The 14,981-nt window shown below is 51.6% G+C and overlaps 1 protein-coding gene across 2 annotated transcripts in view; it reads right to left on the bottom strand.

The window, feature by feature from the left end:
- Positions 1–14,981, bottom strand: part of GNB1L (G protein subunit beta 1 like) — a 61,021-nt gene that overhangs the window by 4,946 nt on the left and 41,094 nt on the right. For both annotated transcript variants that reach the window (XM_045815135.2, XM_045815134.2), the window contains exon 6: positions 12,717–12,932. In XM_045815135.2, the coding sequence (XP_045671091.2) occupies positions 12,717–12,932 (216 nt within the window). The remainder of the gene's footprint in view (positions 1–12,716; positions 12,933–14,981) is intronic.

Here is a 14,981-nt window from a genome sequence, read left to right as displayed (position 1 = left end):
GAAGAGCTATGGCTGGCTGTTCTAGAGATAAACGGGCGTATCATTCATGAAGTGAGAACAACAGGAATGCGGCTATGATGGAGTAACTGGTACCAGACCAGTCCTCATGCTATAAACCAACCATCAGACTGGACAAAAAATAGCTAGCAACCGTGTCCAGGCAGGCAGTGGACAACAGGTGGGGAGGGGCAGCTGATGAGAAGAGCCTCCCAAACGCTCTGGCAGCAATCTGCCCGGGGAAGTGTCCCAGCCACAAAACCTAGGTGGTGCGCAGAGGCCACATGAAGCTGAGGAGGCAGAGATCAGAGCGTGGGGGCAGCTGGAGCAGCTAATCTGTGGGGTGAGCCAGCAGCATGGAGGCAACTGGCCTGCAGTTGCATCTGGGTTCCCCATCAGTCCTTGTGGGAGGGCTGGGCTGTGCATGCTCACGACACCACATGAGGTTTACCGGACTGTGACTGTAGCAAAGTTAAATGGAACAGATACAGGAGATCAACTGTGATCTTGGGTCCAGCCGGCCCAAGCGCAAATAAGGCCTGGCAACCCAACACCAGCTGAGATGCTACAATGGTCTTGCTTCAGGAATAATCGGGTAGGGCCTACCCTGGACCTACTGTAACAATGCTAGAGACAGAGCTCTACATGGTCTGAAGGCGAGGCAGAGTGCAGAAGGGGAGTGCTGCCACATTAGAGGAGCCTGGGAAGGACCCTGGGCTTCCCACGTATCTGCCCTGACAGAGCGTAAAGCCAAGCCCCCACAAGTTCAAGGTGAACAGCCAGTAAGCGAACTCTCTGCAAGGACAGAAGTAAATATTCTTCAGAGCAAAAGATTAGAATTCTGAGTCTCCATCACGTATCATTTACAATGTTGAGCACACAAACAAAGAAATTATTAGACATGCAAAGAAGCAGGAATATATGACCCATAGTCCACTGGAAAAAAAGCAGTAAATAGAAACTGGCCCAGAACGGCACAGGTGTTGAACATATCAGACAAAAACTTTAAAGCAGCTACTTAAGTACGTTCCAAAAAAATGAAAGAAAATGCATTCAAATAATTATAAAGAACAATTTCCCTGATGAGTGAACAGACAGGAATTATTAGCAGAAAAATGGAGATTATAAAAAAAGAACGAACCCAGAACAGCCAACGTATTATGTTAAAGGAGAAGAACAAAGTCAGAGGCCTGACGCTACCTGACTTCAGGACTTACTAGAAAGCTACAGTGGTCGAGACAGTGTGGTATTGATGAAAGAAGAGACAGATCAAAGAAACAGCATACAGAGCCCAGAAATAGACCCACATAAATAGAATCAACTCATCTTTGATAAAGGAGCAAAGGAAACATAATGAAGGAAAAGATACTCTTTTAACAAGCAGTGCTGGAAAAACTGGACATCCACGTGCAAAAATATGATTCTTGACAAAGACCTCACACCTCTAATTTGCAAAAAATAACTCAAAATGAATCACAGACCTGAATATAAAACACAACACTATAAAAATCATAAAAGATAACATAAGACAAAACCCTAGATGACTTTGGGCTTGGCAATGATATTTTATTTTAATTTTTTAAAAAGATTTTATTATTTTTGTGAGACAGAGAGAGTGCATGTGCGACCAGGAGCAGTGGGAGGGGCAGAGGGAGAAGCAGACTCCCCGCTGAGCAGGGAGCCTGATGCAGGACTCGATCCCAGGACCCCGGGATCATGACCTGAGCTGAAGGCAGATGCTTAACTGACTGAGCCACTCAGACGCCCAGCAATGACATTTTAGACACAATATCAAAGGCACGATCCATGAAAGAAAGAATTGATAAGCTAAGCTTCACTAAAATTAAAATTTTCTTCTCTGTGAAAGACACTGGTGAGAGAATGAAAAGACAGGCAACAAAACAGGAGAAAATATTTGCATCTGGTAAAGGACTATTAACCAAAATGTGCAAAGAACTCTTAAAACTCAACAATAAGAAAACAAACAACCTGATTGGAAAATGGGCAAAAGACTAACACACACTTCACCACAGATCAACACATGGCAGGTAAGCACATGAAAAGTGCTTCTGTCATATGTTATCAGGGAAATGCAAATTAGAACAATAACCTAAGATAACACTGTATGTCAACTATACTTCAATAATAATTATAAAGAAAACACCAGATACCCATTGTACTCTTGTTGGAACGACCAAAGTCCAGAACACTGACAACACCAAATGCTGGCGAGGCTGTGGAGTCACAGGAACTCTCGCTCACTGGGGCGGGAATGCACTACAGCCACTTTGGAAGACAGCGTGGTGGTATCCTGACAAAACTAAACATTCTCTCACCACGTGATCTAGAAATTGCGGGCTTTGGTATTTATCCAAAGGAGCTGAAAATGTATATCCATACAAAAAACTGTGGGGTGCCTGGATGGCTCAGTCAGTTAAGCACCCGACCCTCGCTTTCAGGTCATGATCTCAGGGTCACGAGATCGAGCCCCATGTCAGTCTCTGTGCTGGGTGTGGAGCCTGCCTGGGATTCTCTCTTCTCCCTCTCCCTCTGCCCCCCCCGCCCAAATTCTGTACATCAGTGTTTACAGCAGCTTTACTCGTAACTGCCAAACCTGGAAGCAACCAAGGTGTCCTTTAATACGTGAAGGGACAAATAAACTGTGTTGCATCCAGACACTGGACTATTATTCGGTGCTAAAAAGAAATGAGCCATCAGACTATAAAAGACACAGAGGAACCTTAAATGCATATTACTCACTAAAAGAAGCCAATCTGAAAAGGCTACATACTGTATGATTCCAGCCATATGATGTTCTGGAAAAGGCAAAACCAAACCATAGAGACAGCAAAACAATGAGTGGTTGTCAAGGGTCAGTGCGGGAGGAGGAATGACTGTGCAGAGCACAGAGGATTTTTAGGGCAGTGAAAACACTGTGTGTGATACCATAATGGTGGATACATGTCATTATACATTCGTCCAAACCCACAGAAGGCACACCACCAAGAGTGAACGTACTGCGAGCCGCAGACTCCGGGTGATAATGTGTCAGTGAGATCAGCCTGTTGTCCCGCTCCGGTGGGCTCTCGATAACGGGGGAGGCTGTGCATGCGTGGGGGTGAAGGGCAAGGGGAGTGTGGGGTATGCCTGTACTTTCCTCTCAATTTTGCTGTGAACCTAAAACTGTTCTAAAAAACAAAAAAAAGTCTTTTATTTAAAAAAAAAAAGAGGGGCGGGACGCCTGGGTGGCACAGCGGTTAAGCGTCTGCCTTCGGCTCAGGGCGTGATCCTGGCATTATGGGATCGAGCCCCACGTCAGGCTCCTCCGCTATGAGCCTGCTTCTTCCTCTCCCACTCCCCCTGCTTGTGTTCCCTCTCTCACTGGCTGTCTCTATCTCTGTCAAATAAATAAATAAAATCTTAAAAAAAAAAAAAAAGAAGAAGAGGGGCGCCTGGGTGGCTCAGTCGGTTAAGCATCTGATCCCGGGGTCCTGGAATGGAGCCCTGTATTGGGCTCCCTGCTCAGAGGGGAGCCAGCTTCTCCTTCTGCCCCTCACCCTGCTCGTGTTCTCTCTCTCTCTCAAATAAATAAATAAATAAATAAATAAATAAATAAAGTCTTAAAAAAAAAAGAACAATTGAAAACGTAGAACTGAGCAGCTCAGTAACTGAAGTGAAAAACTTGTAGGATAGGCTTAATGGCAGACTGTAAATCATTTAAAAAAGTCAGTAAACTAGAGGACATATCAACAGACATTATTCAATCTGAAGAACAGAGAGAGGAATATGATTGAAGAAAACTGAACAGAGCCTCAGAGAGTATGGAATGACATCCAATTGTCTAACTTATGGAAGTTCCAAGAGAGTCAGATACTGAAAACCACAGATGAACACAACCTTGAAAGCCACCATAGAGTGAGACACATGTTGTGTCCGATAATAACGATAAGATACAACGAATTCTTATTAGAAACTATGGACGCCAGATGAAAATGGAACGACACCTTTACAGTGAGTGAAGGAAAACAAAACCATCATCCCTAGATTCGGTAGGCAGAATTCTTTTTTAAAAAGAGGGTGAGATAGACATTATTCACAAACAGAAGCTAGAGAATCTTTTGCCAGAAGAACTACATTTCAAGAAATGCTAAAGGGTATTCTCCCAGATAAAGGGAAATAAAACCAGACAGAAACTCAGACCTATGGGAAGAGCATCAGAAATGGTAACAGATGGGTAAATATAAACTCCAGTTGACCCTTGAACAACATGCAGGTTAGGGGTGCTGACTCCCCACGCAGTTGATTTTGTTTGTTTGTTTGTTTTTTGAAGATTTTATTTATTTATTTGACAGAGAGAGAGAGACAGCCAACGAGAGAGGGAACACAAGCAGGAGGAGTGGGAGAGGAAGAAGCAGGCTCCCAGCGGAGTGGCCTGATGTGGGGCTCGATCCCAGAACGCTGGGATCACGCCCTGAGCCGAAGGCAGACGCTTAACAACTGCACCACCCAGGCGCCCCCTCCACGCAGTTGAAAATCCATTTATCACTTCTGACTCCCCTAAAACTACCAATAGCCTACGGTTGACCGGAAGCCTTACTGATAGCATGAAGGGTTAACACGTATTTTGTATGCTACATGTAATATATACCACATATTCTTACAATAAGCTAGAGAAAAGAAAAGATTAATAAAATCTTAAAGGAGAGAAAACACATTTATAGTACTATTCCTTATTTATAAAAAAAAAAAAAAATCCGGAGATGCCTGGGCGGTTCAGTCAGTTAAGTGTCTCATTCTCGATTTCAGCTCAGGTCTTGATCTCAGGTTTAGTAACTGATAATTTAAGGCAAAACCAATAACACTGTAAAGTTTATAAGGTGTGTAGAAGTCAAATGTAAAACAGCGGCAGGAGAAAGGGTGGGCGGGTGGTAAATGGAATCTTTCTAGCATGGGGTCATGACACATGCGGTATGGCGACACTGACTGAGTAGGGCTGGGTACATTGATGATATGTACCGTGAGCCTGCAAGTAGCCACTCGGAAGAAAATGATAAGAACTATATCAAAGAAACCAAGAGAGGAAATAAAATGGAAAACTAAAAAATGAATATTTGATTAACACACAAGAAGGCAGGAAAGGAGTAAAACAGGGTCAAAAACAGAAGTGACAAGTGGAAAACCAGTATCAAGATGGCAGACCAATAATTACACTACATGCAAAAAGTGCTCCAATTAGAAGGCAAAGATTGTCAGAAAGGATTAAAAAAAGCAAGACTGCCAAAGATGCTTTTTATTTATTTTTATTTTTTTTAAAGATTTTATTTATTTATTTGACATAGAGAGACAGCCAGAGAGAGAGGGAACACAAGCAGGGGGAGTGGGAGAGGAAGAAGCAGGCTCCCGGCGGAGGAGCCCGATGTGGGGCTCGATCCCAGAATGCCAGGATCACGCCCTGAGCCGAAGGCAGACGCTTAACGACTGCGCCACCCAGGAGCCCCAAAGATGCTTTTTAAATAAAAGAGATGGACATAGGTTGAAAATAAGGGAGACATGCCTCGAAAAGAGGAAACCTGAGAAAGCTGGTGCTGCTGTATTAGCGTCAGACCAAGCCGACCCCAAGACAAAGGATGTGTTACACCCGAAACTAACGTAACATTCATTGTGTGTCAACTACACTTCGATTTTAAAAATATTAAATTACTACAACTAAAAAAAAAAAAAAAGATGTGACAAGAGCTATAGAAGGATATTTCATGATGACCATTCAGCAGGATGTGGTAACCATCTTAAATGCACGTAATCACAGTGCTTCAAAATTCACGAAGCAGAACAGACAGAAAGGGGGAAATAGGCACATTCACGACGACACTCAAAGACTCAAAGACCTCTCGGTACCTGGCAAAAAACTGGATGAAAAGATCAGTAGGGATATTGAAGACGTGAACGCTACCAACCGCCTTGACGAAGGTCGTGCTGACGGAACACCCCGCCCAACAACTGCGTAACACAAGCGTTCACCAAGATGTAACAGCATATGCTGGGCCAAACACAAGCCTCAATAAATATCTAAATGCTGACATTGTGCAGATGCCTTCACTGACAGTAGAATTAAGCTAGATTAAAGATGGCTACAAAATCGACAAATATTTGGAAATTAAATAATTTACTTCTAAGGAACAACTGGATCAAAGAAGAAATCATAAGGGAAAATAGACAGTATTTTGAACTGAATAAAAATGAAGACACAGAAATCAGAATCTGTGGGACAGACCCACCAAGGCTAGTGAGTCGGCTGGGGGCTGGCTCCCCCACAGCCCAGGGGAAGGGCCAGGGCAAACCCAGAGAAGCACCTAGAACTGTGGGCACCATCAATGTGCAGATTCACACATGCAGAGGCCCCCACTAAACGTGCCCTCATGGGCGGCCTCCTCGGCTTCTGGAAGGAGTGCCTGAGGAGTTAGAATGCCTGAGCAGTATTTATGGTACGAAAGAGCAGCGATGAGATGCACTGCGTGCAAAACCAGCTCTGTGACAGACACACCAACATCTGAAGACAAGTGGACGGCAAAAGACTTAGAAAAAAAAAACTATAAAAAGAAGTAGTATAATCAGAAGAAATCTGGCATGAACCATATGAATAGTTGGCAAAATAGGCTCTTAGAGATAATGAGAGTCGCTAAGGTATAAAGGTTCAAATCCCCAGGAAGATGGCCATTCTAAACCGGTATGTCCCTGAGCCAGCTTCAAAATGCAGAAGCAAGAACACACAGGCTGCAGGAGAAGTTGCCAAGATGTGCCTCGGCGCCGGGGACTCCCTGCCCCTTCCGGAGGCGCCCAGTCACACGCACAATGTCGGGGCTGCACGGCCCCCACGGCCGCCAGAGCACGTGCAGGTACGGCCATGCACCCAGCAACGAGAAGCACTTCCTTCCCACACACATGTGGAATACTTATGTCAACTGGACTGGCCTCCACATTTCAAAGAGCTGATATCATGCAGACCTTATTCTCCGACCACACCGGCATTGAGTTAAAAATTCAGAAAAAAAAAAAAAAAACTGGGGAGAAAAAAAAAATCAAACATTTGGAAACATAAAAACACTCTGATCAGCCCAGCAGTCAGAGAACAAACAAAAATCGGGTTCCACCACCCCCCCCATGAAGATGGTGACATTTCCCAACGTGGGATGCAGCTAGAGGGCTGCACACAGGCTGCCGCTGCCGCCGGGGGTCGGTCGGCAGAGAAAAAGCGGACTTCAAATGCAGTTCAAGTCAGAGCCACAGACCAAGCCCAGAGAACACGGGAGGAAGGAAGGGAAAGATCAGAGCAAAAATGATGAAACAGAAAAGGATTTTTTTTCTTTCTTTTCTTTTTCTTCTTTCAAACCATAAGAGACTCTTAATGATAGAAAAAGATTTTTAAAGATCAACAGAGATAAGACTGATTAGGGATAAAAATGGGAAAGTTTTATAAATACAGCAGAGTCTATGCAATCATTTCAAACAACTAAAAAAAAGGGTAGTATGAAAATACCTCGAAAGCTTTTATGCCCAGAGACAAATTCTTAGAAAAAGGCAACTTAACAAAAAAAATCAAGAAACCTAAATCAGTCCAAAAAGAAAATCAAGCCTTCCTTGCAGAGAAAACACCTCCCCCCATGGGAAAGAGCGACCCATGGCCACTCACCAAACAGACCCCTGCCAGCTTATCCAGAGATCAGGAGAGGAGGGGATGCCTGCCTCGATTCTGGGGCTCCTGAAACCATAAACAGAGAGGGGTGACAGGGGAGGGGGTGCAGCTTAGTTTACCGAGAGACAGACTGATGGCCCCAACAACTCCGACTGGGCCCCACCACACAGAAATGGACATGCTCTGTCACAGGTTATTTTAAGACTAAATAGTTGTTTCAGTATCATAAAAGCCAAATAATGCAATTCATTAAATTAACTGATCTGAGAAGAAAAGCCATGAGTCTGACAGCACGCCTATTCACGATTCAGATTTTTTCCCCACTAGGAGTAGAAGGAGGATCTGGTATGATGAGAACCTGCCAAAACCTGGCAGCAAACTCGCACGCTGTCCAACCTGCAGCACTCGCAGGAGGCTCACTACAGCCCCTGCCTCCACGAAGCGTGGCCTGGGTTCCTGGACCATCCAGGCACCTCCACGCCCACCCTGCATCTCACGGTCAGGGACCTCCTCCTACTCTTGCAGGGCTCTGGCCAGTGCCTGGCTCCACCAATTAGTGGACCATGATGCCCAGGCCTCCAAGTGGCACATGCTGGAGAAGGACTGTGGGAGCTGAGGTCACTGCGCATGTGTGAGAAGGCAAATCCCACGTGTGCTCGCGTGTGACCATCACCGGCCCTCATCCTGTTCTCTTCCGTGGACTTTGCCTCAAGCCAGGGGTAGCCAGGGGACCCCTGGGCTCAGAGCCATGGACGCCCTGGAACCCATGTGGGGCCCTGCTGCAGGGTCGCCTCCTTCATATTCCATCTTTATGTGAATTTGTTAACAGGGGAAGTATTTTCCAGGGAGAAAAGGGCTGCTTTCAAGTCTGCTCTCTGCTGATGATCACCGAGAACCCAAGGCAAATGGAAGAGGAATCTGAACTTCCATAGAGGCCCCTGAACCATGGTCCTCATGCGCTGGAAGCTGGGTCCAGGGCAGAGAACGCCTTCCACGCCAGTGTTGCCACCTGGGAGGGGCTGGTATGCCCAGCGCTCCCCACGGGGCAGAAGTGAATCTGGTCCCGAAGCAAAGGCACAAAGCGGACTTCCCTGGCAGGAATGAAGACAGCAGCAGCAGCAGCTTTGATGGGGACCTAAATCAAAAGAGGCCAGCCCCTGTCCCGGGCTTGTATTCCCAAGGAGGACGAGGAGGGTCCATCAGGGTCTGTTCATGGTCATGGCAGCCAGAGCCTTGCTTGTTCTGCTGTGTTCCTGAGGTGCACATGGGGGATTGAGTTGTGTCCACAATTTGCTTGGTCTCAGGGCCCTGTAGTCTCCTTCCTACCTGTCCCACAGGTCCTGCTATTGACACTTTTGAGGGCGGGGCCTGGGAGAGAGAAGGCAACAGACACACAGAGGGACAAGGGGACGCCTGGCCAACCAGCCATGGGCGCAACTCGGGGAAGCGTGGTTGGTCCGATTCCCAGCCCAGGCTGGCTGGGGTGGGCGGCCTCAATATTACTTAAAGGCCTAAAAATACTGCTGGCCGTAAATCAGCCCCTGCTTCAAGGCCATGGGCCCTGCCCAAGTGTGGGAGGAAGGAGCAGGTCTGCACACCACCTGTGTCTGACGACAGCCAAGGCCCAATCCCCTGGAGGCTGGAGGGAAAGCCACCTCTGGAAGGCAAGCGAGTGGCCCAGCACCGCCATGTGCCCCCAAGGCCACGGTGTCCTGATGAGGGTGGCCGAAGGCTCCCGGTCACTGCCATGCCCCTGGACACACCCATCCTGGATGAGGACCCTCTGGGAGGGATCCCTGGCCACTAGTGGCTCTCGCAGCACATGACCTCAGGTGCCAGGAATGTGCACGCGGCGCGGCCGGCATCTGGTTCCCATTACCCACGCTCTGCTGCGGGAAACCTCATCTGCGTCTCTGCTCCCAGCGCCCGCCCGGGAGAGATTGATTTGGGCTCGTTAGAGACTCCAGCAGCAGGCTGCGAGGTGAGGCACATCTGTGCCCACGTGGCTCGAGGGCCGGGGCGGGCAGCCGCATCGGTGGGCCAGCACGGTGCACTGAGGGCCTCGGGGCAATGATCCCTGTGGATGCCTGTGGGTGCCGGCCCCTGACGCTTCCTCCACAGAGGCCTTGCGTCACAACCTGAAAATCTCCAGGGCCTCTGGGGCCAACTCTGAACCAGAGGCGCAGTCGTCTCCTGGCGAGGCAGCCGTTCTCAGTGGCCGTGCTCAGCGGGAGGAGCACTGACCTCCCGCTTTGATGTGCATGGCCGAGCGGGCCCCCGAGCCCGGTGTAGCACCGTCATGTAACCACCGCGTCCACTCCGCAGTGCCGGGCTCCCCTTCTGCTTTAACTTTCAAATTCATTAATAATCCTCTGTGCTTCAACTTTTCAGTTCATCAGTGCAGTAAAAGTTCATTTCTGGACTGGAATGTGCCCCATAAATTTAAGTTTAAGTTCCAGCAGCTGTTTCCCCAACAAGCCAGCAGAGACCAGGCAGATCTGGGCCAGGTCGGCAGGAGGGGACCCTTCCAGGGGTCCTGGGGGTACTGCAGTCCAGGGTGGGGTTCTCAGGGAAGCCACCTGAGTCTTCAGCTTTTCGCAAGGTCAGGCCGATGACATTCAAGCCACAGCAGGATGGAACACTGGACCCCACAGTGGGAAGGTGGAGCCCTGCCCGGTCCCCACCAGGCTCGAGGTGCAGGAAGGAGGGGGTATAAGAGAGAACTGCAAGGCCCACCTGGCTGGGCTCAATACCCAGTGAGGTGCCCTCCTCTGCTGAGGACATGAAGACCCAGCACCAGACTGGCTCTGCCTGTCTTAAAGATGACAGCCATCATGACAACATTCACTCCCATCCCCACCCAGGTCCACCATTCCAAGGCCTGGGGACCCTTCCGCTGGGACAGAGGCATGAGAACTCCGCCCCGCCACAGCCGGGCCTGGCTGCATTTGGAGGCCTGTCTAAACCCCCTTCCCCTGGGGCCTCCATGGGCTCTCTAAGACAACAGAAAGAAGGACGGGTGGGTAGTTGGCTTTACTGTACGTCAGCCGTGCGCTCGCACAAGCTGATCTGCTGGGGGGGGGCAATGCTAAGGAAGCATAAATGTGTATCCTGTCCCCAAGTGTCACATGTGACCCACCCCTTTCCCTCTCTTGCTGGGCTCTGGCTGGCTGCCCCCCACCCTCAGATTCCTGTTCAGATCCCACCTGGAGAGACACCAGGCAGCCTCGTACCAGGACAGTAGACGGCTCCGCCCCTGCTGCTGCTGGCCACTTGTTCTGGTTTTCACCTTTGTTCTCAGACAGGACCATTCTTTTTAGGATGCCGGGTCCAGCTCCAGCTTCAGCATAAAAGGGCCCTTCCCAGGTCTCCCTCTGCCTGAGCTGTGTCCGTCTCTGGGCCTCGATGTTCCCTCCAGCACCCTGCTGCCTGGCTCCTTTCTCAGCCTCTGTCTTCCCCAGGACTCGTCACCCACTACGTGAAACCCCTGCCCCAGCTGTCCTCGCTCTGTCCCTCTTTCAGGATGACTGGGTGGCAATGCCCCACCCCCGGCTGACACCCAGGACGCGTGACGCCTGCTAGGCACTGCAGTATGCCCTGATTTTCCCTGGGGGCCCGCCCCTGCCCTCTCCAACCCTGTGCCTCAGAGGCTTGGTGGCGGCTGCCCAGGGCTTCTTCCTCTGGCTGTGAGGGTCCAGGCTGGGCAAGTGTGAGGTGAGGCAGGCTTGCCAGGCTAGTAGGCAAGGCTTTACCACCTGGCGAGGGGAGATGCCTTCTTCTTCTTCTATTTTTTTTTTTAAAGATTTTATTTATTTATTTGAGAGAGAGAGAGAGACAGCCAGCGAGAGAGAGACATCCAGCGAGAGAGGGAACACAAGCAGGGGGAGTGGGAGAGGAAGAAGCGGGCTCCTAGCAGAGGAGCCTGATGTGGGGCTCGATACCAGAACGCCGGGATCACGCCCTGAGCCGAAGGCAGACGCTTAACGACTGCGCCACCCAGGCACCCCGGGGAGATGCCTTCTTCACCACAGCTCCCGTGGAGGAGGGCAGGCAGTCCTGTGCTCCAGCACTCCAGTGATGAGTGAGGTGAGGCCAGGCACCGAGCCTGCTGCTGCTTCTGCCGGCAGCCTCCCTGAGGGCCACACATTTCCCACCCGGGGCCCTGCTCCCGCACAAGACCCGGCTCTACCGCGATGCCCTTCCACACAGCTTCCACTAGCTGTCAAGTGGCCAAGTCTCAGCTTTCCAAGGCTTCCTGGCAAATGGGGACTCCTTGGCCACCCCAAGACACCCAGGCCGCCCTCTGGGGGCCAAGAGGCATCGTACATCTCACCCCCTGTGACCTGCAGCCCCCTGGGATCTGCACGAGTGTGAGGCCTGGACAGGAGGCTCCCCGCCCCCCAACTCTCCCCACCCAGGTTCCAAACAGGGCTGAGGGTGAAGGCTGGGCCACCGCATGCTGACCGCCAGCCACAGGCCCAGACCTGGCCCCCAAGTGCTCCAGGAGCCACATGGGAAGGGAAAGTCCACTGAGACCTGATGGGAAGGTTTTGAGCAACACCTCGCTCCACCCCAAGGCCTCACACCCCTTCCCGTTGTGGCGGGCAGAGAGGAACCGCTTCCCTGGGGTTGGCTTGCAGACTGCCCTGGGGGCGTGACTCCGTGGGTTTCTCCACACTGGGTTGGTTTTCGTTGATTAATCAGTTCCTTACTGACCAAATTCCTCTGAGTTTTTGCAAATGGACTTGCCTATTCCTGGACTCTACATGCCTTTTCTCTAGATGGACAAGACGTGACTGCTGTTAACCCGAGGTCTGAGAGAAACCCAAACCATGTGAACGGTTCACAAACGCCCACGCCCCCTTCTTCCTGCACCGGCCCCGCGGACAGGCTGGCCTGCACCCCGCCTCGCAGTGATTAATTAGCCAGGGATCTGCAACAACTCCTCTTCATGCCTAAATATTGTTTCAGCCTATCAGACTGTTAGTGCAAAGCAGGATAAATGACACCTCGGGTCTGGCGCACTGACCTGCAGGGCCTGCTGCTCATCCAGGCTCCAGACAGCCAGCGCCTTCTCCGCGGAGCCCGAGACGCCCCTGGCCTTCTGGGAGTCAAAGTCAAAGCCCATGACGGGCTCCGTGTGGCAGGCGACGCGGCTGCACACCTTCCGCTCAGAGACGTCCCACAGGGCCACCGATCCGTCCTCATAGCCAGCCAGGAGGAGTGGGCGGGAACTGGAGTCAGCCTGCGGGGACAGCACAGCAGTCAGCTCCCAAAGGCTCCTGGTACGTTTTGGGGGAGAAGGGTCTCCAGAGAGGGGTGGCCCAGCCAGGGAGCTATTCCCTGGGTTCTCCACACTGCGGTAACAGTTCAGAGGCTCTGTGTGCCCCCTTGATAGCAGACGCCAGTGGCACCAGGCTGGCACGGGCCGGTGTTGGGGTGCTCCGAGGCCTGAGACTGGAGGGCACAGAGCCCGAGGTCGCCCAGCGCAGTCCCCACCTCACACTGCCATGCTCGCCAGCCTGGCCGGGTGCTGCTGCTGCTTCCTGCCTCCTTTCTGCAGGCTGAGACTTGTGGCCACCCCTTCGTGAGGCCGGTCACCTGTCTAGAACTGCCAGCCAAAGGAAATCGCGAGCTCCATCTCAATGAAAAATGAACTTTCTGTGCTTTGTCAACGTCGCCGCGGAAGCCCCCCACCCCCCCAGGCCTGGTGAGTCGCCAGGGCGCTGACTGGTGTGAGCCGAGCTCTGCCGGCCCTGAGCTATTGTGATGAATGAGGACGCGGGTCAGAGGGCTCCGCACCCGGGACAGACGCCTCGTTTATCTAGCCTCGGCAACCACTCCAGGGGAGCGCCACGGGATTCCGCGTCACCCTGGCACTAAGAGCGGCAGCCCCGTGCTCGGTGCCGGATCTCCAAGACAGGGACCCAGGTTGCTTCTGGGGCAAAGCACACGCCAGCCCATGCCTTTTGCTCTTCACTTGTCTCTGCATTTCCTGCTAAGCTGCTTGGGGTTGGCGTCACTCAAGTGTCAGAAATAACTGAGCACATCCCCTACCCAGTGAATTTTCCAAGAGCCAGGAGCTCAGCTCAGCCTCGGGGGAACCCTGGGCCTGGCCCCCAGCCTCTGGATGGTCAATGGTAAGCATGGGGTCCTGGCGGCGGTGGCAGGGGTGGGAGGGAGCTGGTTAGTGTGGCTGCCTCCTGGGTCACCTGCAACTCCCAGAACAGTCCCCTGCTGGCGGCGAGCCTGGCACCAAGCAGAGGGCCTGGGCCTCACTGGTTGTGGGCTGCCAGGGGCTGCCAGCACCATGGAAGCCCTCCTTGCCCACCTGCTGGAGCTCCTGTTATGAGCTGTGTGGGTGCTTCCATCTGCCCAGAGGGGCTCCAGGCCCAGAGACTGTACCAATCACACAGAGTGCCTCTCCACAACATTCCAGAGCGCCCAGAAAGAACCTTTGCTCAGCTAAGCAAGGTGACTGGGTTTAGCCAGAAGGCACCAGGTCATGTGTCTAATGAGTGGATACTCTATCCTCCACACACGGAAGCAGGGCTCTCTCTCTGTGCATCAGAAGGGGAAACTGAGGCTTTAGGGCATGGCACATGTCACCGGGGCCCTGGTTAGTGAAGGGAGCCAAGGGGAGCCTGATGCAGACCAGCTCTTTGCTCATCTTCTGGCGGGCCAGAAGATGGGGAGGACACAGCCCTCAAGACCTGCCCACAGCACAGGAATCCCCCCAGGCTGGAGCTAGCCTGGAGGACGCCTCCTGCACATCCCCGGAAGTGGCCCCTACACTTTTTCTGAGGATAATACATGTTCATACAAAGAAAGGCTCCGTAGCTTCACTTAGCCTGTGGCAGCCTGTGCCCCTCCCTGGGGCCTCTTGCAGGCTGACTGCCCCCCAGCGGGCCCGACAGGGCAAGCAGTCAGGATATGGGCCCTGTGACCATGAACCCTATGTGTGCACAGTGCCCGGTGATGCCTGTCACGGGGGGGCCAAGGCTGGGAGCAGCTGAGCGTGGTCACTGCCTCCGTCTGGCCTCCTGTTCAAAGCCATGAGTGTTGGTACGCTTTCTCCGTAGCTTTGTAACAGGGAAGAGCCCCATTTTGGTATCTTTCGAGTCACCTGATTGGAAACTATTTGTGCGGTATAAAATTATTTATACGGCTTTTCTCCAGACATGTACAGACTGCTTTAAGAAGTGGTCAGGTCCTCTGCTCAGGTACCTCCTTTCCGGCAGCTGGGCCTCTCCAGAAAGGGCCTCCCCACATGAGCAGCCCTATCTGGACCCCG

Source organism: Ursus americanus, chromosome 30 (assembly GCF_024610735.1).
Source record: "Ursus americanus isolate L20-20 chromosome 30, mUrsAme1.1.p, whole genome shotgun sequence".
Taxonomy (NCBI): domain Eukaryota; kingdom Metazoa; phylum Chordata; class Mammalia; order Carnivora; family Ursidae; genus Ursus; species Ursus americanus.
The sequence above is the reverse complement of the archived record's forward strand: the minus strand, read 5'-3'. Positions and strand labels throughout refer to the sequence as shown.